This window comes from Pseudopodoces humilis, chromosome 12, assembly GCF_049639895.1.
Source record: "Pseudopodoces humilis isolate 2021_Gansu_Grassland_sample_001 chromosome 12, ASM4963989v1, whole genome shotgun sequence".
In the NCBI taxonomy this organism is placed as follows: Eukaryota; Metazoa; Chordata; class Aves; order Passeriformes; family Paridae; genus Pseudopodoces; species Pseudopodoces humilis.
Window position 1 is genome coordinate 19,279,692 of NC_142211.1, and position 24,184 is coordinate 19,303,875.

Consider the following 24,184-nt stretch of genomic DNA (forward strand, 5'->3'; position numbering starts at 1 on the left):
AAAAAGCACTGTGGTTAAATATCATTTACTTCCCAAATTTCCCTAACACATACAAGTAAGCCACAGTTCATCTAAGACCTCATGTTTCAGGAGGACTTGCAATTCTTTGCTATATTTTCTGTATCTAGTGAAGTAGCTCCAAATGCCAAGAAAAAGACTTTAGGTAAAGAATCATCCCATGAGACTGCTATTGTCAAATAATTAGACATTGTTCAAAATTTGAATTAATTTTTCCCTCTTGCCTAAATGATTTAAAATTCCAGCCTCCCTGCATACCTTGATCTCTCAAGAAATTCCATCACTTACTATCTGTGAAAAGAAAGTTTAAATATTCCATTTGCTTCCTTCTCTGACTCAGCCCACCCCTACCCTCCTGTGTTTTCACCAACCTGTTCCAACAGATTCCTTGTTTACCCTTCAAGCATAACTACTGACATGAAAATTATCCAATTCAAATTACTCAAACTTCCTTGTTATTACCCACAAGAATATTATTTTCTATTTTAACAACAAATATTTGTTGCTGCCCATTTCAGTTACCAACCTCAGTTTACAAGTGTCTTAATATAGTGAATGGCTTTATTTTTGCATGTTGCATAGTGCCAAGAAAGCATGAAAATTTTTGTATTACTTAACCATCCATAAAGCACACGTCTATGCAAACTGTGAGAAACTATTTCTTACATGTGGCATATTTCTACATAGTTTTGGTGGTTGTTTTATTTTTAATAACCTCAATATCTGAGGCTTTTTCAGTTTGTTGGGTTTCTTTTGAGAGAGACTATGTATATTATTTGGTATTGCAAGAGTTGCTGCTGAGAACAAAGTGATGTTTATTTTAATGACAAAATTATGTGGTTCTAAAAAGTCACTGAACAACTACAAGCTTACCAGAGCACAAAAGTTATAATCCTAAGTCACTGATATACTGGTTGTCCAAACATTGGAATTAGCTATGAAAGGCTTCAAATTTGAATCAAAATTACCTCTTATTTTGAGGGGACCATCTAAACTGAACAAACAGTAGCTCCAAGACATGGTAAATTCAGTTTAGAAAGTTCTTATTTTAATGACTTTCCTTTTCCTCCCCTTACTACTTGTTCTCCTTGCCCTAGTTCACTATCCATGTTTTAAAAGACATTTCTGGACCTCTAAAATACTGTGGTGGTTTGACCTTGGCTGGAAGTCAGGTGCCCACCAAAGCTGCTCTTATCACTCCCCTCCACAAATGGACAGGGGAGAGATCACTCACCAATTACCATCACAGACTAAACAAACCTGACTTGGAGAAATTAATTCAATGTATTACAAATCAAAATCAGAGCAAGATAATGAGAAGTAAAACAAATCTTATAAACACCTTCTCCCCACTCCCCCCTCCTTCCCAGGCTTAATTTTATTCCTGATTTTCTACCCCCGTTGTAATGCATTAAGAAACATGGTATAATCCTGAGATATACCCTCTGAGCGGCAATGTTAGTTCCTTCCCCTAACTCCTCCCTTGTGATGTTTTCCTATTGGTTGTAACATGTAACTCTTCCCCCTTTCCCCTCTCTTCAAAAAGCAGCACGAGATCAGATTCTTTCTCTTTTCTGCACCAGATTCCCCTGAATAAAGTTGGGACACCGTCCCAGGAAGAAAAGAGCCTCGTTTTATCTCTAGTCCTTGCTATATATATATACATAACTCCCCCCTCCTCTGGGCCGCGGCTGGACATGACATGACCTCAGGGGAGCAGGGGGACTTAAAATAGCATACCCCCTCTCCTCCAACAGTGCGGCAAGATGAGGAATGGAGGTTATGAACAGTTCATCACATGTTGTTTCTGTCACTGCTTCCTCTTCAGGTAAAGGAGTCTTTCCCCCGTTCTTGCATGAGGTCCTTCCCATGGGAGACAGTCCTTCATGAACTTCTCCAATGTGAGTCCTTCCCACAGGCTGCAGTTCTTCATTAACTACTCCAGCGTGGGTCCCTTTCACAGGGTCAGTCCTTCAGGAACAGGCCGCTCCAGCATGGGTCCCCCACAAGTCCTGCCAGCAAACTTGCTGCAGTGTGGGCTTCTCTCTCCATGGGGCCAGAGGTCCTGCCAGGACCCTGCTCTAGCACAGACTTCCCACAGGGTCACAACCTTCTTCTGGGCATCTACCTGCTCCAGCATGGGGTCCTCCACAGGCTGCAGGTGGGTGTCTGCTCTCCTGTGGACCTTCATGGGCTGCAGGTAGACAACCTGCAGGTCTTCACCATGGGGTTCAGGGGAGTCTCAGCTCTGGCACCTGGAGCACCTCCTGCACCTCCTTCACTGACCTTGGAGTCTCCATCACTGTTTCTCACATATTGTCACTCCTCTCTTCTTTGAATGCAATTACTTCTGTTCAATATTTTTTTTCCCCATCCTTAAATATGTTATCACAGAGACATTACTACTGTCACTGATTGGCCTGGCCTTGGCCAGTGGTGGATCCATCTTGGAGCCAGCTGGCATTGGCTCTGTCAGACATAAGAGAAGCTTCCAGAAGCTTCTTGGAGAAGCCATCCCTGTAGTCACTCCCTCCCCTTGCTACCAAAACCTTGCCATGCAAACCCAAGGACTTAGAAATATCAAATTAGCAGGATAACTTTATCCGCATTTTGATGATAGGGTTTACCCCTATTCTATACAGGATGACAACCATGTAAACCTGCAGAGGAAGGATTCCCATCTAGCAACGCAGAACAACAAGAACACAGAAGAATGAAGTCTGACACTAGGCCATTTCCTTCTTTGCACTCTTTTCACAATTGTCTGGAGAGAAGAGACAGAGATTAGGAAAGGGGTAATATCGCCCTGAGAATCAGGCCTTTTGATATTGTTTTCATAATTTATAGCCACTTTCCCAGGAAAGTAACTATAAACATAGATGTTTATATATTCCATTAAAGATATGCCTTTTGATGGACGTCTCTCACAGCCAGTGTGGTTGGGAAGGTGGTGACCTGACTATCCAATCCCTGGTCATTGTCGAAAATCTATAAATACTGAAAGGACAGAATAAATGTTCTTCTTCTTTCATCACACTTTGAGCTGTGTCTGTGTGAATCATTTCATGGCTGACAGTGACAGGGTAACAACTGCAACCCGGCAGTTGCCATCCCTCTTAACTGAGCCCACACATAGAGCTGTGATCTTTGCCCTGTCATAAACAGTATACCAGACCCTGCTGTACCCATCTGATAACTCAAACTTCTAAACCTCCTTGCTCAGCCTACCTCTTCTACTGCTTTTCTCTCCTTCACCCACCTAAAATCCACAATCTGGGAAGCTGATCCATGGCATTACAGGGTTGCAGCTTTAGAAGTCAGTGCACTCTGGGTTATCTTTCTGCCTAGTAAGTACTGGCTTTGTTGGTTTTCTTAAAAAAGTAGAAACAGCTAGAAAAGTTTACTTTGGGACACTGTACTTCCTACAGCTATCAATACAGCATTAAACATCATTTACTAATGATGCACAGAAGAGAGATCAAAAGATTTTTTACAAACACAAGTACAAGACTGACTGGGAGCTGTAAATCCCAATAACAGTCAAGCAGAAATATTTTTGAGTGAGGCAGACATTAGGTACAAAGACAGTAGCTGGAATAGCTAGCATGGAAGTAGAAATAGATTTTAGAAGAGAAAGTAAGTCACCCCAGCCTCCCAAGTGCAAAAGTCTGAAAAAAATACTTTAGCCTATTATACATAAAATGAAGTTTTAGCAAACAAGGCATATGTAAGATACCATAACAGGATGGGCACAATAAACTACTGGCTAAAAACAGCAATAAGAACTTCTAACAATTTTAGAAACTGCTAGAAAAATATCATGTTGTTCCTGAAGCTCCATGCACAGTCTTAGACTACTAGTTAGCAAGGCATTTTCAAGGTGATCTGGTATAAAAAGTTAATCCTGAACTTGAATTTCAAGTAGATTCCCTTAACTTCATAAAGCTGTGTCTATGCCTTCTGTCAAAAGTGAAATTAAGTTTAATCAACAAATGGAACAAAAAGTATTCTAGTGAAGACAAAAGAGCAGTACCAAACCAGCAAGGTTAGCACTAAATTCAAATCTGTAAGACACTTATGAAGAACTGTTTCAAAATATGGGACAGTGAGTACCCACAACTGAAAGACCACCCTGACACAGAATCAGACATCATGGTCATTAATGCAAGATGCCAGTGGGAAGGGCTGATATTCTCTGACACAATCAAATCACTTCTTAAATTCTCATGCTAAGAAAGTTACTTCACTGCCAAAATTAAAACATAGCCTTAAAACAATTAAAAGGTACACAGCTTTCTAACATAGAGAAGTTAGTCGCGAAGCAATTGTGAATGGCCATCAAGTATTTCCAAACTTTTGCTACTTTTTAACAGTGACTAAAGGGTCAGTGAACAAACAGAGCTTCACACAAATCAGAGCAGGGACCCATATTCTGAGCATGCAATCCCACAGTAACTCAAACCCATTTAAATCACAGCTACTACAACAGAAGTTTCTCACTAGTGATCACAACTCTGCTCTTTCCTGCACTTAACTTTGCACATACTGTCAAAAAGTGAGTACAAAATCACCATCAGAAAACAAAATTATTAGGTCACTGTTGTATCGGCTCTTCAAACAAGTTTCCCACTTGCTAAATGCCAGAAAACCAGTCACCTTTAAACAAGGATAAGCCACCAAAACCCCTGCTTTCCCCAGCTACCATGCTGCCTGCCCCCATTTTATTTTTTTGGCTTGGTTAATTTTAAACTTATATCAATCCTCTAATAAAGTTCAAATGTACCAGGAGACAGACAAGATCAATTCCTCCCAGCAATAATGCCAGTTTATGCTTTTAACATAAAAAGTATAGCTTTAACACTACTCTACAAAGATGCATAGATAGGATTTATATTACAACAGCCAATGTTCACTATTTTTTTCCCTGTGGTAATTCACAATCAGCAATTTTTCTAACAACATTTTTATATACTGACAAAAAGACAACAAGTGACGTGGCAGTAGCTCATTAAATCTTCCACTGAGTCTAAAGGAATAGACTTTCTTACAATCAATCAGCATATTGAGCACAAAAGCAAATAATGGAATCAGGCAAGTAAAATTACACATATCTCCCTCAGTTGACTAGGTTCACATTAGGCACCACTTATTCAATTTATATTTTTCTTTTCTGGAATGAACTATAGAGAAGTCAACCTAAGCAGGCAATGAGATTTTGTCTCCACTAAAACCCATTGGGAGTTAAAAACACTTATAATTACACAATCAAGACTTCACTCTGGTACCATCCGTGCATAGAAAGAATTGTTCATCTCATACATAACTATTCTTCCCACAAAACAAATGCACACTACATGGGAGCATGAGAAAGGTGTGTAGCATCACAACTCAGATTGGAGCACTCCATTAACTTAATAACTTAATCTGTAAAAAATCTAGTTGGCTGAGCTTGCAGACCTAAATCTTTCCACTGCATCACAGATGCTTTATTTTGAAATTCAGATTTTCACACTGACAGGTTTAATTAGGTGAAGACACTTTAATGTTAAGAAACAGGCTTAAGAACAGTAAAGGAACAGACTAGAAGTACAGGCAACACCTTAGATTTGTGCTTATCTCTGACTACACAATAATCAAACAGTCCTGGTCTCTGCTTTGGGAATACAGAGCCAGCCATCTTCCCAGCAGACGCCAAGGCGACAGAAGTTTAAGCCTTACAGAGATATAAGGAGAATAAGTATAGAAAATTCATATTCTAGGTATTCCATATTATCAGAACAAACACTGAAGTTATATTCAATATATTATAATATCTTGATATTAATTATATATACATTACAATTCAAATAATTTTGTCTTATTAGTTATCATAAAGCTAGAAGCATTAAATCAGTTTCATAATACAATGCATGTACTCTAGTAACCGTTTTTAGAATCAGAATAATTAAGGTTGGAAAAGACCTCCAAGATTAAGTCCAATTGTTGACCTAGCACCAACATAACATCCCCAAGTGTCACATCCACATGCCTTTTGAACACTTCCACTTTCTTGTAGTGAAAGGCCAAAAATTTAACACAGGATTTAAGGTGTGGCCTCACCAGTGCCCAGTACAGGGGAATGATCACTGTCCTGGTTCTGCTGGCTACACTATCTCTTGTGGTAGTGCATATTTCTGGGAGTTACCTAGTTTCTCTGTGAACCTTCTATGCAGCTGTGACGTGTTTTTCCCCTCCCCTCCCTGTCCCTGAAACGTTATCCCATTGGTTGGTGTTATATGTCTCCCCGCCCCTCTCCCGAGGTTTGAAAAAGTCTGGGAAAGAGAAGCTCTTTCTCTTCTCCCCCCTGGAAGCCAGCCAGAATAAACATCCTCCGATACCCCGGAGGGAGGAGCAGCCCTTTCTTGGTCTTTTTCTTGGTCGTGAAGAATCTCCCCTGACCCCCCCTTGACAGAGCTAGCCTGGATTACTTCGGGGGGCAAAGGGAAGGTTGCTTCAGGTGGCGCCCAACGTGGGGCTTTAGAACCCCTCGGGACGGCTGGAAAACACCCCACTGGTGTTCTAACAAGCCTAGGGACCGTCACCTACCCCGCAGTCTTTACTGAGGGGGGTCGAGTTGGTAGCTCGGTGAGAACACGAGTCAACTCGGACCGAGAACTTTTTTTCTTCGAACACCACGCGTCCTTCAGGAAACAGGTACTGGGGGGGGCGCGGGGGGTGCGGGAGATCCAGCGGTTGTTGTGGGGTTTTGCGAGTCACGGTGGTGGTGGTGCTGGTGCCAGAGCCTCTCCCCAGTATTGGGACCAGGGGAATCCACGTGGCTGCACACGTGGTGTGTGGGGGGTGCACCGGCGGCGCGTCCCGGGCTCCACGGTGGTTTTTAAACCCTGACCGCAGTTTGGATCTTTTCTGCTTTTCTCGGTGGTAAAAAAGGTTAGACCAGTCTGTGTAGTAAAGCCTTAAGATTGGCCATGGGTTCTCTTTTGTCTCCACAGGAAAGGAATAAATATTCCCATATTAAGAATATTTTAAAGGCTGGAAATATCAATTTCTCAAAACATAAGCTGAGGAAATTAGTAAAATGGGTTTTTTTGCATTTTCCGGATTTGAATGTTGATTCCCTGCCTGACTGGGAAAAGGTTGGACAAGCACTTACTATGCAAGTTGAATTGGGGGTGAAAACAGCTGGCAAATACCTCCCATTGTTCCTTTTAATTCAGAAAGCAATTCTACAGAGGCAAAAGCCTTTGGCTCCCTCTTCCCCCCCCTTCCCTCGGCTCCCCGGTCAGAGGGTGCATCTGAGGCATATTCTTTGAGAGTACCAGATGCTTATCTCTCGGGGCTCAGACAATCCCCGGACTGTACCGACCCCATCTGCCATGTGCAGGCAGACAAAAACTCCTCCCCATACCCTTTCCTCCCCGCAGAAAACCCTAAAAAGCATAGCTTAAAATCCTCGCTGCAAGGAGGGGAGGGCTCGGCTGAACTTACTCAAGAACATGTGCTGAGCAAAAATGGCGCCAACCACGTGCTGTCCTTCCCCCCCCCCCACCCCTAACCCCTCCCCACCCCTAACCCCTCCCCACCCCTAACCCCTCCCCTCTGCCTGCTTCTAATGGGACAGGGGGCGGTCCGGGGGGCGGAGTTGGGGCGGGAGTCAGGGCGGGGGCTGGAAATGGGGCGGGAACTGGGGTCTGGGCCGAGTGGGGGGTGAGGGGCGGAGCCCCTCCCAGTTCCCACGGTCCGGGGGGTGTGGATGCTAGCTTTGGAGCAGGCTGCAGGGAGCCTGCAGAAACTGCAGGCCCCATAGCTTTCTCAAGTCCAGCCTGAGAAAGTAGCCTGGGAAGTTTTAAGGAGGAATCAAAACAATTCTTAGAGACAGAAAACAGCCGTGCCAGGTGTTGTTTTCCTGCTCTTGTTTTCTTTGCAAGAGAAAGTCAGAGGGTGTTGTTCACCACTGACCAATGATGGTGATGTAGCAGTTCACTAACCAATAAGAGTTTCCTTTCTGTACTTTCCACGAACCAGTCTATAAAACAAGGCTGAAACAATAAACTAAGGAATTCTCCTGTTCTGACTCCCTTGAGAGTCTGTGTCGTTCTTTTCGCCGTTCCTAATAGAACGACATCTGGTGACCGCCGACGTGAGGTGCATCTAGTGACCCCCCGAGGTCTGAAGGCAACCGACGTGACGTACATCTGCTAAACCCCTGAGGGTAAGCAGCGAGTGGGAAAAAAAACCAGCCCTTCCCCCCAGAGGGGTAAGTGGAATTCTCCCAGGCTTTCCTAGAGAGAAAGCTGGTTTAGAACCAACTGGATAGTGGAGCCTGCCAGTGAGCGGGCTTGGAATGGCTTATCTTGGTGAAGCAGAGCTTGAAATCCCAGGTCCAAGCCGATAGCGTTTGTATAATTGCATTTGCGAAGCCGCCAAGATAAAGTTCTCATAATGGGGAACTGTAATTCAGCTGATGAACAGCTTGTCTACCTTGCATGGCAGGATGCCCTGCCCCGCATGGGACTCAGTGTTTCTGAAGATGCCATGCGCGCTTTATTTCAGTGGATAAAAGAGCAAGGTTTTACTGTGACTGTCGATAATGCCTTTGATCTCGAGGTTTGGCTGTCGATAGGGGACCGTTTATGGTCTGAATTGACTGAAGGAGATACCAGTGTGTGCAGCCTGGCAGCAGCCTGGGGCGCGCTTTTTAAGGCGCTGGAACGGGGCCAGTCTGAGGACAGTGAGGCTGGGATGGAAGACTTAGATGCCAGGAGTGCCTGCTTCGTACAAGATGAGAGACTGGGGGATGAGACCGTGGATGAGTGGCATAGCGCTTCCTCAGATCGGCCCGGGTCCCCGGAGAACTTTGGCCGCGGGCGCAAGCAGGCTGCGTGCCAGAAACCCCCCCCCCAGGACCGACGCTGTGAGCGCCCCCGCCAGCGGCGGCGGGGGCTTCTCCCGCCCCCCGCTGCCCTCCATGTGGCCCGTGCCTGGGCCGGCGCCGCCCCTTTCCCTGGCCCGCTGTAGCTGCTCTGCCGCAGCGGCGGGGGGGGGCTCCCCCGCCCCCCCGCTTCCCTCCGCGGGGCCCGTGCCGGGGCCGGCGCCGCCCCTCCCCCAAGCCCAATGCGGCTGTTCTGCCGCCGTACCTGCTTTGGTCTCCGAGCGACGATCTGCACAGCCTGAAGCAGACAGCCCGTCCACCTCTTCTGGTGCCCAGAACAACCCGGCTGCGGGCCCACCCTGGGACCATCTCGAGCCGTCCCCACCCCGTCCGGTGACCGCGTATCCGAAGCATCGGGGGCATTTTTGGGACGTGGTGAAACAGCAAGCTTTGGAAATGGGGGATTGGGAGCTGCTCGAGAGGCTGGGGACACCCGGGACTGGGATTTTTAACACCGTAGGGGCTGGGGCGGGGGAGACGGAGGGAGGACCGGAAGCCGCTTCGGCTTCTGATGACTGGGTCCGGCTGGGACGGGAAGTCCAAGGGGCACCCCGAGGGGCGGCCCAAGCCTTCCCCGTGTTTAAGGCTGCCCCGAATTCGGGACAGCCCGACAGGCACAATGTGGTAGCATGGAAGGTAGTACAGGATATACAGAGTAAAGTTGCACAGTACGGGCTCGGATCTCCCGAGGTTATGCAGATCATTAGGGTGATAGACACTGATCTGCTCGCTCCATTTGATATTAGGCACCTGGCTCAAGTCTTGTTCCAGCCTGTGCAGTTTAAAGTTTTTGAAGATAATTGGAGACAGATGGCTCAGAAGGCTGCAGACGGAAATACGCGTCTGCCTGCACATGATCCCAGACATGGGGTCAGAGTAGAGGCCCTTATGGGTATTGGTGAGTTTTCCGATCCTGATCTCCAGGCCCGTTGGGACCCTAGAGTCCTTGAGCAGGGGCAAAAAATTGGTATTGGAGCACTGCTGAAAACTATGGAAACAGCTGCTCCCAGGGCACGATATGTGACAATCACTCAGGGTTTAAAGGAACCCTTCTTGCCATTTGTTGAAAAAATTGCAGCAGCCTTGGAGAAACAGGTTGAAGATGATAACCTGAGACAGCTCTTGTGTAAACAACTAGAGAGAGAAAATGCTAATGAAGACTGTAGGAAGATCATAGAGGCTCTTCCAGGAGACCCCTCGATACCAGAGATGGTCCGAGCCTGTGCCAAAGTGGGCTCTGTGGGGCACAAAATGTCTGCTCTGGCAGCTGCTCTAGCATCAAAACAACCAGGCTGCCAGGGTGGTTCCAGGAAGCAAAAGAATGCTCAGGGCAAGGCTCAGCAGGTGCAGCAGAATAATAAAGGGAAAGTTCTTGTGTGCTAGATGTCACAAGCCAGGTCATTTTGCTGATCAGTGTAGATCTAGATATCATGCCAATGGTCAGCTTTTGATGAATTCGGGAAACATGTACAAGAGCGCACAGGGGACCTGCACTCTGACACAAGTGAGCTCCCAGGGCACAGCCCCCCCACAGGCCTACTCAGCCAGCTTAGAGGCAGCACCCAGGGGGCAGCAGGAGTGGATGTATACACCGCAACAACAGTTACATTAGATTCTAGTCGTGTATATAAGGTTCCCCTGGATGCTTTTGGTCCTCTGGGTCAAGGCTTGAGTGCACTGCTTGTGGGAAGATCTAGTGCAACCCTACAGGGGATTTTTGTACACCCAGGAGTCATTGATGCTGACTTTATGGGACAGATTTGTGCCCTGGTTTCTACTCCTTCCCCCCCTGTTACCATCCCTGAAAAAACTCGCATTGCTCAACTTGTGCCCTTTAAGTCCTGTGTTCTTAGGACTGCTGATCGGACTCGTGGGGATGGTGGCTTTGGATCTACCGGACTGCCCCAAGTCCTTTGGTCTGCCTGTATCTCTACTCAGCGACCTCAAATGACGTGCACCCTGAGTCTGCCAACTGCCAGCCCGACGCAAATTCAGCTTCGAGGTCTCATCGACACCGGGGCAGATGTGACGATCGTCTCCTTCTCTGCGTGGCCTCCGTCCTGGCCCTTGACTCCTATGGGTTCGGCCATTGAGGGATTGGGAGGTACCACACAGACATTTGTGAGCCAGCGGCCCGTGCTGATCAAAAACCCTGAAGGGCAAACAGCTACGGTCCGGCCTTATGTCACTGTAGCTCCACTTAACCTCTGGGGGCGGGATGTTTTGGCAGCATGGGGGGTGCAGATTGGGACACATTTTTGATAGGGCCCACTGTGGCGAAGGGCACACAGCTTTCCACGCTGCCTTTACGGTGGCTGGTGACCAAACCCATCTGGGAAAACCAGTGGCCCCTGGCAAAAGAGAAATTGGTTGCCCTTCATGAATTAGTCCAAGAACAGTTACAGCAGGGACACATTGAGCCTTCCACTAGTCCCTGGAACAGTCCCGTTTTTGTGATCAGGAAAAAATCTGGGAAGTGGAGATTGTTGCAGGATCTCCGCAAGATCAATGCAGTCATGGAAAGCATGGGGGCACTGCAGCCTGGTATGCCATCACCTACCATGCTTCCCATGGGGTGGAAAATTCTGATCCTTGATTTAAAAGATTTTTTTTTATTATTCCATTGCATTCTGAGGACAAATGCAAGTTTGCTTTCACAGTACCTACGATCAACAATGCTGAACCTGTGCAGAGGTATCAATGGACAGTTTTGCCACAGGGCTGCAAGAACAGCCCGACTGTTTGTCAGTGGTATGTAGCTCAGGCCTTATCTGGAGTCCGTGAGCAGTTCCCTGAAGCTTATTGTTATCATTACATGGATGACATCCTGGTGGCAGCATCCATCCAGGATGAACTGCTGAGGATACAGCCCCAGCTGTTCGGAGCTCTGCGTTCTTATGGCCTGCAAGTAGCTCCGGAAAAGGTTCAGCAGCATCCTCCTTGGAAATACCTAGGAGTCAAAATCTTAGATCGAACCATTTGCCATCAAGAGGTGCAATTAGTGGATTCTATCAAAACTCTGAATGATGCCCAAAAATTGATGGGTATCATCACGTGGTTGCGCCCTTACTTGGGGCTAACCACAGCACAGTTGTCCCCATTGTTCAATCTTTTGAAGGGGGACCCTGATCTGAATTCCCCTCGGGAGCTGACTCCTGAAGCGCAGCGAGCGCTGGAGGATGTTCAACAGGCTGTTTCTGCTCGGCAGGTTTACCGGGTGGATCCATCCATTGATATCACTGTTTTTATTACTTGTCCAGAGTCTCATCCTACAGGTATCATTGGCCAATGGAGTGAACAATGGTCTGATCCTTTGCACATTTTGGAATGGATCTTTCTGCCCCATCAACCGAAAAAGACGGCCCCCACATTATTTGAATTGGTTGCTCAATTGATAATTAAATGCCGTCAGCGGTGTTTGCCGTTAATGGCAGCTGACCCTGGGAAAATTATCCTCCTGATCCGGCAGGAGGAATTTGAATGGAGTCTGACCAACAGTGCCTCCCTACAGAGTGTGCTGCAAAACTTTTCAGGGCAGATTGCTTATCATCTGCCCAGCCACAAACTGTTGCAATTAGCAGGGTCAGCTGAATTGTCCTTTCGGCAAAAAAGTAGTCGGGTGCCAGTGCAAGGACCCACCGTTTTCACTGACGGTTCAGGAAGAACGGGGAAAGCCATTGTTACATGGAAGGATGAGTCTGAGTGGCAAGTGCTGGAAGGCCATGAGTCAGGCTCAGCCCAGTTAGTCGAACTAAGGGCCGCAACCATGGCATTCCAGCGGTTTTCTCAGGTACCACTGAATTTAGTTACTGATTCTGCTTATGTAGCAGATCTCGCTAAGCGTTTAGATTGTGTGCTCCTGAAAGAAGTTGATAATGAGCATCTATTTCGGCTGCTGAAGTCTTTGTGGTGTGTAATCCAAGCTCGAGTTCACCCATATTACATTCTGCATATTCGGAGTCATACCAATCTACCAGGTTTCATAGCAGAAGGGAATGCCAGGGCTGATAGGTTAGCTAACCCTGCTTGGGTAGCACCTCAGCCTGACAAAATTGCACAAGCCAAGGCATCGCATGATTTTTTCCACCAAAGTGCACATACTTTGCAAAAACAGTTTCACTTAACACCGACCGAAGCTCGTGACATTGTCAGTTCTTGCGCTGACTGTCATGGACTTGCAGCACCTCTGCCAGTGGGGGTGAACCCCAGAGGGTTGAAAGCCCTGCAGCTTTGGCAGACAGATGTTACTCAGATTGCTGAATTTGGCAGACTTAAGTATGTGCATGTGTCTGTTGACACCTTCTCATCTGCTATGTGGGCATCTGCTCACACTGGGGAAAAAGGTCGTGATGTTATTGCCCATTGGAAAATTGCATTTGCAGTCTTGGGCATACCTTCTTCTGCGAAAACTGACAATGGTCCTGTCTACGCCTCACAGAAGACACAACGGTTTTTACAGTTATGAGGAGTTTCACACGTATTCGGTATCCCACATTCTCCCCCTGGGCAGGCTATTGTCGAACGTGCTCATGGTACCCTAAAACGTGTTCTAGAAAAACAAAAAACGGGGATGGTTGGAGAAACTCCACACAGCCGGCTGGAGAAAGCCTTGTACACAATCAATCACCTCACAGTGCAAAAGAATTCGGATAACCCTGTCATTTTGAATCATTTTCTTTCATTGCAGTCCTCAGGCGAGGTGCACCTGCCTCGAGCGAAAGTTTGGGTGAGAGACCTAACCACCAACAAGTGGCAAGGCCCGTGCGAGCTCATCGCTTGGGGTCGCGGGTATGCATGCGTTTCCACAGATACTGGGGTACGGTGGATACCTGCAAGGTGCGTTCACCCTGATCTGCGACACCAAAGGCAGAAGGCAGCCAACAGGCGACCCTCAGATGATGACCAAGATACCGATCATCACTCAGATGGTCCTTCTACAAGCAGAGAGTGAACATTCTTACCTGTCGACAAGTTAGACTGTCAGTTGGAACAGACTAACAATGTTTTATTTGTTGTGTGTGCGTGTGTGTTAGTTCACTGAACTAGTTGTGTTAGAGTCAACCATCAGATCCTTGCAAAGAGAACAATCCTTAAACATCAAAAACATAAACCAAAATTCTAAGTCAGTATCCATTCCAAGTTCTGTTCAAAGAAACCTCTTGTGCTGTGTTTGTTCTCTCTCCTGCAAGGGCCCAGCAGGACGTGACAAACACTGCCTTTTTATTTTTTTCTAACAAAAGGGGTGAGTTGTGGATGCTAGCTTTGGAGCAGGCTGCAGGGAGCCTGCAGAAACTGCAGGCCCCATAGCTTTCTCAAGTCCAGCCTGAGAAAGTAGCCTGGGAAGTTTTAAGGAGGAATCAAAACAATTCTTAGAGACAGAAAACAGCTGTGCCAGGTGTTGTTTTCCTGCTCTTGTTTTCTTTGCAAGAGAAAGTCAGAGGGTGTTGTTCACCACTGACCAATGATGGTGATGTAGCAGTTCACTAACCAGTAAGAGTTTCCTTTCTGTACTTTCCACGAACCAGTCTATAAAACAAGGCTGAAGCAATAAACTGAGGAATTCTCCTGTTCTGACTCCCTTGAGAGTCTGTGTCGTTCTTTTCGCCGTTCCTAATAGAACGACACGGGGGCGGGCCCAGGAGCGAGCAGGGAGGTGAGGTTGCCTCACCACATTCCAAAGGCAGGTGTGGTTGTGCTGCTGCAACATGCCCTGATGGCCCCGGGGGACGCCCTGGGGGATGGGAGGGTGGATCCCCTCAGCCTGCTCCCACTGTAGAGCCACGTGGTGCCCCTGGGGGATGGGGAAATACTAGCCTTGCCGGTCAAACCTCTCTCCCCTGCCGCTTCGACACAAACCCCGGGAATGGAGAACAAAAGGATTGGGACTCAGCCTTTTTCCCTACTGCTGCTCCAGTAACTTTTACTGGAACAAGACCACAGAACCGTATTTACAAGCCGTTTTCAAACCAAGCCAAAAAGGAAATTTGCAAAGTACAAAGAGACTTTGGTCGCAATAGTGAAATATTTAAAAGCATTGTTAAAACAACATTAACCTCAAATGATTTCGTTCCTACAGATATTAAAGATCTTATTAGGTGTTTGCTTACACCATCTGAATTTGATTTATGGGAAAACACATGGAAATGATTTCTAAAAAACATACTGGTGGAATTATTAAAAACTAATCACCAAAATGTAGATTTATTAAATAATCCTATTACTTTGGAGCATTTATGTGGTGAAGGAGTATGGGAAAAACCTGAGGACCAAACTAGGGCATTGCCAAAAGCTGTGATAGATAAAATCACTACAGCTGCAGAAAAAGCTTTCACCCAGCTACCAACAGCTGACACTAAGGGCAGTTATATTAATACAAAATAAATGCCTTCAGAAGGATTCCTGCAATTCTTAGACCGATTAAGAGAACAAGTCTCCCGTCAGGTAGAAGACCCCGTGGTACAGGCAGACTTAATCAAGGAGCTTGCTCAGAGAAATGCTAATGAGTCTTGCCATAGAGTCATTCTAGGTTTGCCTATGGATCCCCCTCCGACACTCGCACAGATGTCAGAAGCCTGTGCAAGGAAAGCAGAGATGTTTTCGCAGGAAAAGAGACCTCCCTGGACCACCCAAAGACCTGTTGCTGCAGTTTCATCTGAGACAAGGAGTGAAGAGATGACGTCTGACCAGCAACAGCGAATTTGTTTTCACTGCAGAAAACCGGGACATTTTGCAAAAAACTGTCCTTTAAAACAACAGAAACACACAGATACCAGCTTGCCAAAAAACTTAGGTCTCAGCGCTTACCCGCTTGGCGCGCAGACATAAATAAAGCGGAAACAAATCTCTGTCCTTTAATAAAAAGGGGGGAGGGGGGTGAAAAACTGCAAAAGTATAATTGCGAAAAACGTTTGCCTAATAAGGTCTGGCAATTGCAAAAGCGATTCAGACTTGTAACTTCTAAAGCTTTTTGTTTCAGATCTGACCGCTGGACTATCGTTGGAGTGGACTTGCAGGATAATTCACAAGACCTGGCTGGACTGGATAGTAGGTATTTTGTTATTGGAGACACAGCACACACACCAATAGACATTGAGGTGGCTCCCATGACAATTAAGGGAGACCTAACACACCTCATTCTCTTAGCTAGGTGCCCCCAACCACCTTTCTATATAGACAAAGGGCAGGTAATAGCCCAGGTAATCCCTGTTCCAACAGAAGTCCCAGTAGATGACAAAGCACCAGGAGTCTACTGGGCAGAAGTAGTGAGTGAAGACAAGCCCATTATGGGGTGTAATTTCACACATAAATCAGAACATCTCCATGTAGAAGGGTTAATTGATACTGGGGCAGATGTGACCATCATACCAGAGAAGGTGTGGCCCTCACATTGGGAACTACAACCGGTGGCAGGAAAAATACAGGGTGTTGGAGGGATGAAACTGGCGAAAATTGCTAAAGATATCGTCCAGATCGAAGGTCCGGATGGTAGAATAGCTAGTGTCTGACCTTTTGTTATTGACTACAAGTGCCCCTTGTGGAGGAGAAATACCATGTCCCAAAGGGGGGTGAAATTAACAATTCCTGAGACACCTCAGGATTTTTGATAGAGGCCACTGTAGAGTGTCCGGTCCAAAAGTTATCTTGGCTAGATAATGATCCAATTTGGGTGAACCAGTGGCCTCTCAGCAAACAAAAACTTGGGGCCCTAAAAAAATTAGTGGAAGAAGAATTGGCTAAAGGACACATAGTAGAAACAACCAGCCCTTGGAATTCCCCGGTGTTTGTCATAAAAAAGCCAGGGAAAGATAAATGGCGCCTCCTTCAAGATTTAAGAGAAATAAACAAAAAAATACAGGACATGGGATCTCTCCAACCAGGAATGCCATCCCCCACTATGTTACCACAAGACTCGTTACTAGCAGTACTGGATATGAAAGATTGTTTTTTTCAAATTCCCCTGCACCCAGAGGATGCACCAAGGTTTGCCTTTTCCATTCCTACAATTAACAGGGAAGCTCCAATGAAACAGTACCACTGGACAGTATTACCTCAGGGGATGAAAGCGAGCCCCTTCATCTGCCAGTGGTATGTGAGGTCATTGCTCTCCTCAGTGCGTGCTGAAAAGAGAGAGGCTATCATTTTGCATTACATGGACGATATTTTAATATGCTGTCCCAATAACAACATACTGAAAGACACCCTTGACCTAGTGGTTAAAGTTTTAACCTCTGCTGGATTCCAATTGCAGGAAGACAAAGTTCAAAGGATGCCGCCTTGGAATACCTGGGCCTGGAAATTACTGCACGGACTGTTGTTCCACAAAAATTGGAAATTATTGGTAATCCTAAAACTCTAGCAGATCTCCATTCTCTATGCGGGTCACTAAACTGGGTCAGGCCATGGCTAGGTCTCACAAATGAGGACCTGAGTCCCCTACTCAATTTATTGAAAGGGGAGAGAGAGTTACTGTCTCCCAGGGAGCTGACTCCAGAAGCATAAACTGTAATTGAAAAGGCACAAAAGGCCTTGACAGAAAGACAGGCACACCGCTTCAAACCTGAGCTGCCTTTCAAATTTATTGTCCTGGGGAAATTGCCACACCTGCATGGGTTAATATTCCAATGGGCTGAGGGGCAGAGAAATTTACTCTTAACAATAGAATGGATTCTTCTCTCCCATCAAAGACACAAAACTATCGCCAAGCCACAAGAGCTGATGGCTCAGCTGATTCAAAAGGCCAGGGTAAGGCTGCGGGAACTGGCAAGTTGTGACTTTATGTGTATACACCTCCCAGTCAGGCTCTCTGGAGAAGGCAAAAACTCCCCTGAGAGACTGACCAAAGAGATGTTTGAGCATCTGCTGCAGAGCGATGCTAACCTCCAGTTAGCTCTGGATAGCTATAGTGGGCAAATTTCAGTTCATGCACCATCACACAAATTGTTTCATGAGGAATTCCATCTCATTCCTCGTGAGAAAATGAGCCGGAGGCCACTCAAAGCGCTCACAGTGTTCACTGATGCATCTGGGACATCCCACAAGTCGGTGATGACTTGGAGAAATCCACAGACTCAGCTTTGGGAAGCTGATGTTGAGTTTGTAGAGGGGTCACCCCAGATAGCTGAACTACCTGCGGTCGTGAGAGCCTTTGAGAAATTTTCAGAACCAATTAATTTGGTTACAGACTCAGCCTACATAGCAGGGGTGGTGTCCAGAGCGGAACAGGCAGTTCTCAAGGACATTGAGAATGAACATCTCTTTAGATTGCTTTCAAAACTGATTTATTTAGTTTCAAATCGAGAACAACCTTTCTATGTGATGCACATAACATCGTACACCCCGTTGCCAGGTGAAATCACTGAGGGGAACCGGAAGGCGGATTCCCTTGCTGCCCCAGCTGAAAAGGAACGTCTCCCAGATGTGTTTCAATAGGCAAAAATAAGTCACCAGCAATACCATCAAAACGTGCCAGGACTGATTCGTCAGTTCCAGCTGACACGGGGTCAGGCTAAAGCCATTGTGGCTACCTGTCCCAAATGTCAGCTCCAGGCAGTGCCATCATTTTGCGTCGGGGTTAATCCCCGAGGCCTTGGAAGCTGTGAGGTGTGGCAAACAGATATCACTCACATCCCCAGTTTTGGTCGCCTTAAGTATGTACACGTGAGTATTGATACATACTCAGGAGCGGTGTATGCCTCTGCTCATGCAGGAGAAAAGTCTGTACATGCTAAACAACACTTAGTACAGGCCTTTTCCGTATTGGGAATCCCTAAAGAAATTAAAACAGATAATGGCCCAGCGTAAAAATCCAAGGAGTTCCTGGAATTTGTCCAGCAGTGGGGAGTGGAACATAAAACTGGCATCCCCCACTCCCCCACAGGTCAGGCTGTAATCGAGTGTACACACCAGACGCTCAAACAAGTCCTAGCCAGGCAAGGTAGCGAGACAGTGTGGATGTCTCCACAACAGAAACTCTGTAAAGCTCTGTTTACCATTAACTTCCTAAACTGCTCATTTGAAAACATGAATCCTCCTGTAACTCAGCATTTTAACAGTGGTGATCAGTTTAAATTGTCACAGCATCCACCGGTTTTAATCAGGGACCCTGAAACTTGGCAAACCAAGGGCCCCTATGAACTTGTCACCTGGGGGCGTGGCTACGCATGTGTATCCACCCCTTCAGGCCCCCGATGGATTCCTCAGAAATGGGTAAAACCTTTTGTTCCAAAGAATCCAGCACCAGCAAGAAGAGAAGAGAAGCAAGTGGCTGTTGCTTCCAAGAGAAGACGCCGCTGAAGAGAGCAAGAAGAAACCTCTCTAGCCTCTGACCTGCATACTGTAACTGTGAATATGTTTTAAAGAATGTGTGTTTCCTTTTTTTTAGAAATAACCTACCTCTTACTCAAATCCATGATGAGCCTTAACCCTGCTGTCATCCTGCTCGCACTGAGCAGCCTGACAGCAGCCTGGATTGTTCCACAGCCACGCCAGAACATCTGGGTGACCCTGGCACAAACACTCCAACAAGAAAACATATGTCTATCGACTGCAGCAGCAAAAAATCCTATGTCTACCTGCCTGGTAGGAATTCCTTTGCAGCATGATGAATTCACACACAGCTTTAGTACACTGACTCCTGAGGCAGATAATAAACTACACAGCACTCATGTAGAAGCAGAGTTAAGAAACCCAGTCGAAGAGTGGCTACCCCATTTTCCTAAGGCAACCCAGGAACCCCAGGAGTTAGAGCTGCTGGGTTCCTCCCCAGCATCATACTGTGTACACTTTAGGGTCAGTCCTCCAACTCATAAAGAAACATTCCACCATATAGTACAACATCGAGAAGAGTTCACAGCAAAAAGGTGGTGCCGTGTGCTAAGCTACATCAAAGTACACTCCTCGGCTCATACACATCCCAAAAGCCTCCCCAAAGGACTGTTCCTCATTTGTGGGGATCGCGCATGGGCAGGAATTCCATCCCGTCTTCTCGGAGGGCCGTGTACCATAGGGCGTCTATCACTGTTAGCGCCCAATCAAACATTAATTGGCGAGTGGACCCATAAAAACAATTTGACCAAAAAAATTCAAAAGAGAAGTGCTACAAAATTAGATGAAAATTGTGACTCAGAGATTTTCCATTGGTCCAAATCAAAAAGAATTGCTGCATCCATTTTCTTTCCTTGGGTGGCTGCAGCCAAAGCCCTAGGTGAATTGGGACACCTAGAATGCTGGGTAGTAAAACAAGCAAATTTAACATCTAATGCCATAAGTGCCCTCCTAGAAGATGAGGAAATTACCAGGCAGGCGACACTTCAAAACCGTGCTGCAATAGACTTTCTCTTGTTGCTCCACGGGCACGAGTGCCAGGAGTTCGAGGGTCTCTGCTACATGAATCTGACGTCGAAAGCTCCTAACATCCATGCCACGCTCCGAGAGATGAAAAGCATGATCGGACAAGTCAAGCAAGAAGCAGATGACTGGTTCAATGGACTGTTTAAAAACTGGGGACTCTCGGAGTGGTGGGCTTCAGTAGTGAAAACTATTCTGTCACTGCTAGTCATTGTTTTGCTAACGGTGTTAGTGTTCGGAGTGCTAAGCAAAATACTGTACAGAAGCATAGTTAAGCTAGTCTCAGCTACCTCAGATGTCAACCATATAGAGTTGACAGACCGGAGTAACCCTCACTGGCCCGCAAATGGGGATTGGTGGGCCACGTCAGGTCAGTAAGTCGCATAAGCTCGTTACCTTTCATTTAATTATATATATCAAAGTAGGGGCAATCTCTGATACAGGCCAGGATGCCGTTTGCCTTCTTGGCCACCTGGGTTTATGTTCAGCTAGCTATTGACCATCACCCCCAGGTCCTTTTTTGCTGGGCAGCTTTCCAGCCACTCTGCCCCAAGCCTGCAGTGCTGCAGGGGGTTGGTGTGACCCAAGCGCAGGACCGGGCCCTTTGCCTTTTTCAACTTCATACGATTGGCATCAGCCCATTGATCCAACTTGTCCTGATCCGTCTGTAAAGCCTTTAGACCCTGCAGCAGATCAACAACAACTTGGGGTCATTTGCAGAGTTACTGAGGGTGCACTTGATCTTCTCAACCAATCATGGACAAAATATTAAACAGGACCGGCCTAAACACTAAGCCCTGTTGAACAGCACTAGTGAATGGCCTCTAGCTGGATTTAACTCTGTTCCCCACCACTCTGAGCTCAGCCATCCAGTCAGTATTCTACCCAGCTAAGAGTGCAACTGGCCAAGCCATGAACAGCCAGTGTCTCCAGGAGAATGTTGTGGGAGACAGTGTCAAAGGCTTTACTAAACTCCAGGCAGACAACACCCACAGCCTTTGCCTCATCCACCAGGCAGGGGGCCCTGTCATAGGAAATCAGGTTGGTCAAGCAGGACCTGCCTTCAAAACCTCATGCTGACAGGGCCTGATCCCCTGGTTGTCCTGTAGGTGCCACATGATGGCACTCAAGATAATCTGTTCCATAACCTTCCCTGGCACCAAGGTCAGGCTGAGAGGCCTGTAGTTCCCCAGGTCCTACTTCCAACCCTTCTTGTAGATGGTGACCTAGGACTGTTGATAAATGATTGAAAGTGTTTTGGTGAGCACTTCTGTCAGTTCCCTCAGTACCCTTGGGTGGAGCACATCCAGCCTCAAGGACTGGTACGTGTCTACGTGGTGCAGCAGGTCGTTGACCATTTCCCCTTGGATTGTGGGGGCTTCATTCTGCTACCTGTCTCCATCTTCCAGCTCAGGGGGCTGGACACCCAGAGAACAAAGCAGTCTTGTTATAAAAGACTGAAGCAAAGAAGGCACTGAGTACCTCAGCCTTTTCCTCATCCTTTGTCACTATGTTTTCCCCTGCATTTAAGTGAGGGTATTCTCCTTACTCCTCCTTTTGCTGCTGATACAAAACATTTTTATTGTCTTGTATGGTAGCAACCATATTAAGGCTTTGGCCCTTCTCATTTTCTCCCTGTACAACATTATGATATCATTGTAGTCCTCACAAGTTGCCTGCCCCTTCTTCCAAGAGTGATCAACTTTTTTTCCCCTAAGCTTCCAGCCAAAGCTCTCTGTTAAGCCAGGCCCGCAGTCTTCCCCAGCAGCTCATCTTTCAGCACATGGGACAGCATGCTTCTGAACCTTTAAGAATTCCTTCTTGAACAATATCCAACCTTCTCAGATTCCTCTGCCCTTCAGAACTGCCTCCCAAGGGAGTCCATGAAGCAGTCTCCTAAAAAGGCTAGTACCTATAGCATGGAGGCTGAAATACTGAGTATCAGGGTTTTCCCCCCTCAATGAACATCATATTTTCACCATAGAGTCAATCCCATTTCTGTTATTTTCAGTGCATATAATTTCTTAAAATTATATTGTTCTACAGTAAAGAAGTATCACTATGGCCCAGAAAATCTTCCCCTATAAAGCAGTCAGTAAGCTAACTCCAGTCTCAGTAGGTAGCTTAAAATAGACAATGCATTGCAAAGTTATTAGCTGACCCCCATTTTTTTATCCAATGCCTAGATTCCTACATACACATGCTCTGCATGAAACATTTCTTAAAAAGGGTTCTGTAGTGATTACCAGCCACCTATTTATTTGCAGCTGAAGCACCTAATTCTGCACAACAGAAAAGACTACCAGATGAAATTACAGATTTTTATTATTATTTTGTCTTGGTTTTGTAGACAAATTCTGGGAGGAAACACCCTGGAATGAGTGTTTCCTCTAAAAGGGAAAGGGCTTCAATAACCCCCCTCTTCTTCTGCCAATGAGAGAAATTGATACCAACAGGTGAAAGTGAAAAAAAGGAACTGTTTATTAACAAAAAAAAAAAAGGGGGGGGGTGGGGGGGGAGGTGCCCACAAGGAACAGAAAAGGTTTGAATAAATGCTAGATATGAACTCCCAGAAACAACCTCCACCCACACATACACACATCCACCCACAGCAGAAGAAAAAACAAACCTCAGATGCTCAGGGAAGAAAAATACACAGGCTGACTGCATGGCCTGGAAAACAAAATGGCAATTGGTCCCTTTTGTCTCCAGGAAGGGGAAGAGGAGTTCACATAGCAGCCTGGAGCAGAGCAGATGGGAAACCTGTTGATCCTCTGGCATTGGTTTTCCTCCTCATGGCAGGCAAAACTGGTGGATTTTGATGTACCTTCTTTTGCTGGCTTAGTCTTTCCCATGGTTCAGACTGACCGTGGCCACCCCGCAGGTTCCCCAGGCCAGAGAGAAAAAAACCAAAACAAAAAAAGTTGCTGAAAGATTTTCTGGTGAAAAGCCTCCAGGCCAGGGGAAGGTAAAAAAAAAAACAAAGAAAACCAGAAGCTTCTTGTTTAAGCTGGCAAAAATTAATCCAACAAAAGGCAATGAAGTAACAATCCATGTAGCCACCGACCACTGGAGAGAAAGAGATTGAACAAAGCCCACCCCCAGGGCTCCCAGGCTCTAGCCCCATCCCCTGATTCATCTTAAAGATACTGAAGACATTTCTGGGCATAAAGCAGATGATTAGGGAATAAAGTATCATTGTAAAATCACCCCAAGACAATTTATACTAATATCCAAAGAAAGGTCAGCCATCCCTGAAATACTGAGAATCCCTGAAATACTGAGAAATAAATTATGCAGCTTTATACAACTCCCTGCATATTTCACGGGTTTTGTCATGGTTTAAGAGTGTCACCCCCTAATTTGGTGCCACACCACCACCACCACGACGTTGACTTCCCTCTCCCCTCAGTGGGAGATATAAGAGGCAGAGATTATGGGTTGAGATAAGAACAATTTACTGGAAACAGCAACGAGATAAGAAAACAAAAAGTAACAGCAACAATACTACTAAAATAAGCATACAAAAACCCCACATTCACCAACTGACCTGGTGCCACACGAACCCCCAAGAAAATGAACAAAATGTCGGGGGGACCCTCTGCAAACCACCTTTTTCTTCCTGATGCTAAGCAACATCCCCCTCTTCCTCAGAAGTGAGAATTCCTTCTGCCCCCCTGGCAGTGAGATGAGTGGTAGAGAATAAAAACTTAGGAACACCCAGAGGCTCTAGGATCCATGCCCTCACAATTACTGCAGAAAAATTCACTCTGTTCTGGCCAAAAAACCAGGACATTATCCACCCCTTGTTTTATACCATCTAGCTCATGTCCAGATCTTATACCTTCCAAATATATACATATGTATATATAAAATTATACACAAGCA

General features: G+C 46.2%; 2 protein-coding genes across 17 annotated transcripts in view; one reads left to right on the forward strand and one right to left on the reverse strand.

The window, feature by feature from the left end:
* Window positions 1–24,184, reverse strand: part of LOC148183468 (ubiquitin-associated protein 2-like) — a 227,991-nt gene that overhangs the window by 144,059 nt on the left and 59,748 nt on the right. For 2 of the 16 annotated variants that reach the window (XM_088061422.1, XM_088061417.1), the window contains exon 1: window positions 9,156–9,793. The exons of the other annotated variants lie outside the window; for them this stretch is intronic. In XM_088061422.1, coding sequence (XP_087917548.1) covers window positions 9,156–9,654 — 499 coding nt within the window. In that variant the 5' untranslated portion in view covers window positions 9,655–9,793. Of the gene's footprint in view, window positions 1–9,155; window positions 9,794–24,184 lie in introns of those variants that run through there. 16 annotated transcript variants of the gene reach the window in all.
* LOC148183471 (uncharacterized) lies at window positions 14,906–20,674 on the forward strand. Its single transcript, XM_088061368.1, has 3 exons — window positions 14,906–15,614; window positions 18,828–18,884; window positions 19,332–20,674. The coding sequence occupies exons 1-3, from the start codon at window positions 15,332–15,334 to the stop codon at window positions 20,672–20,674; spliced, it is 1,683 nt and encodes a 560-aa protein (XP_087917494.1). The 5' UTR covers window positions 14,906–15,331.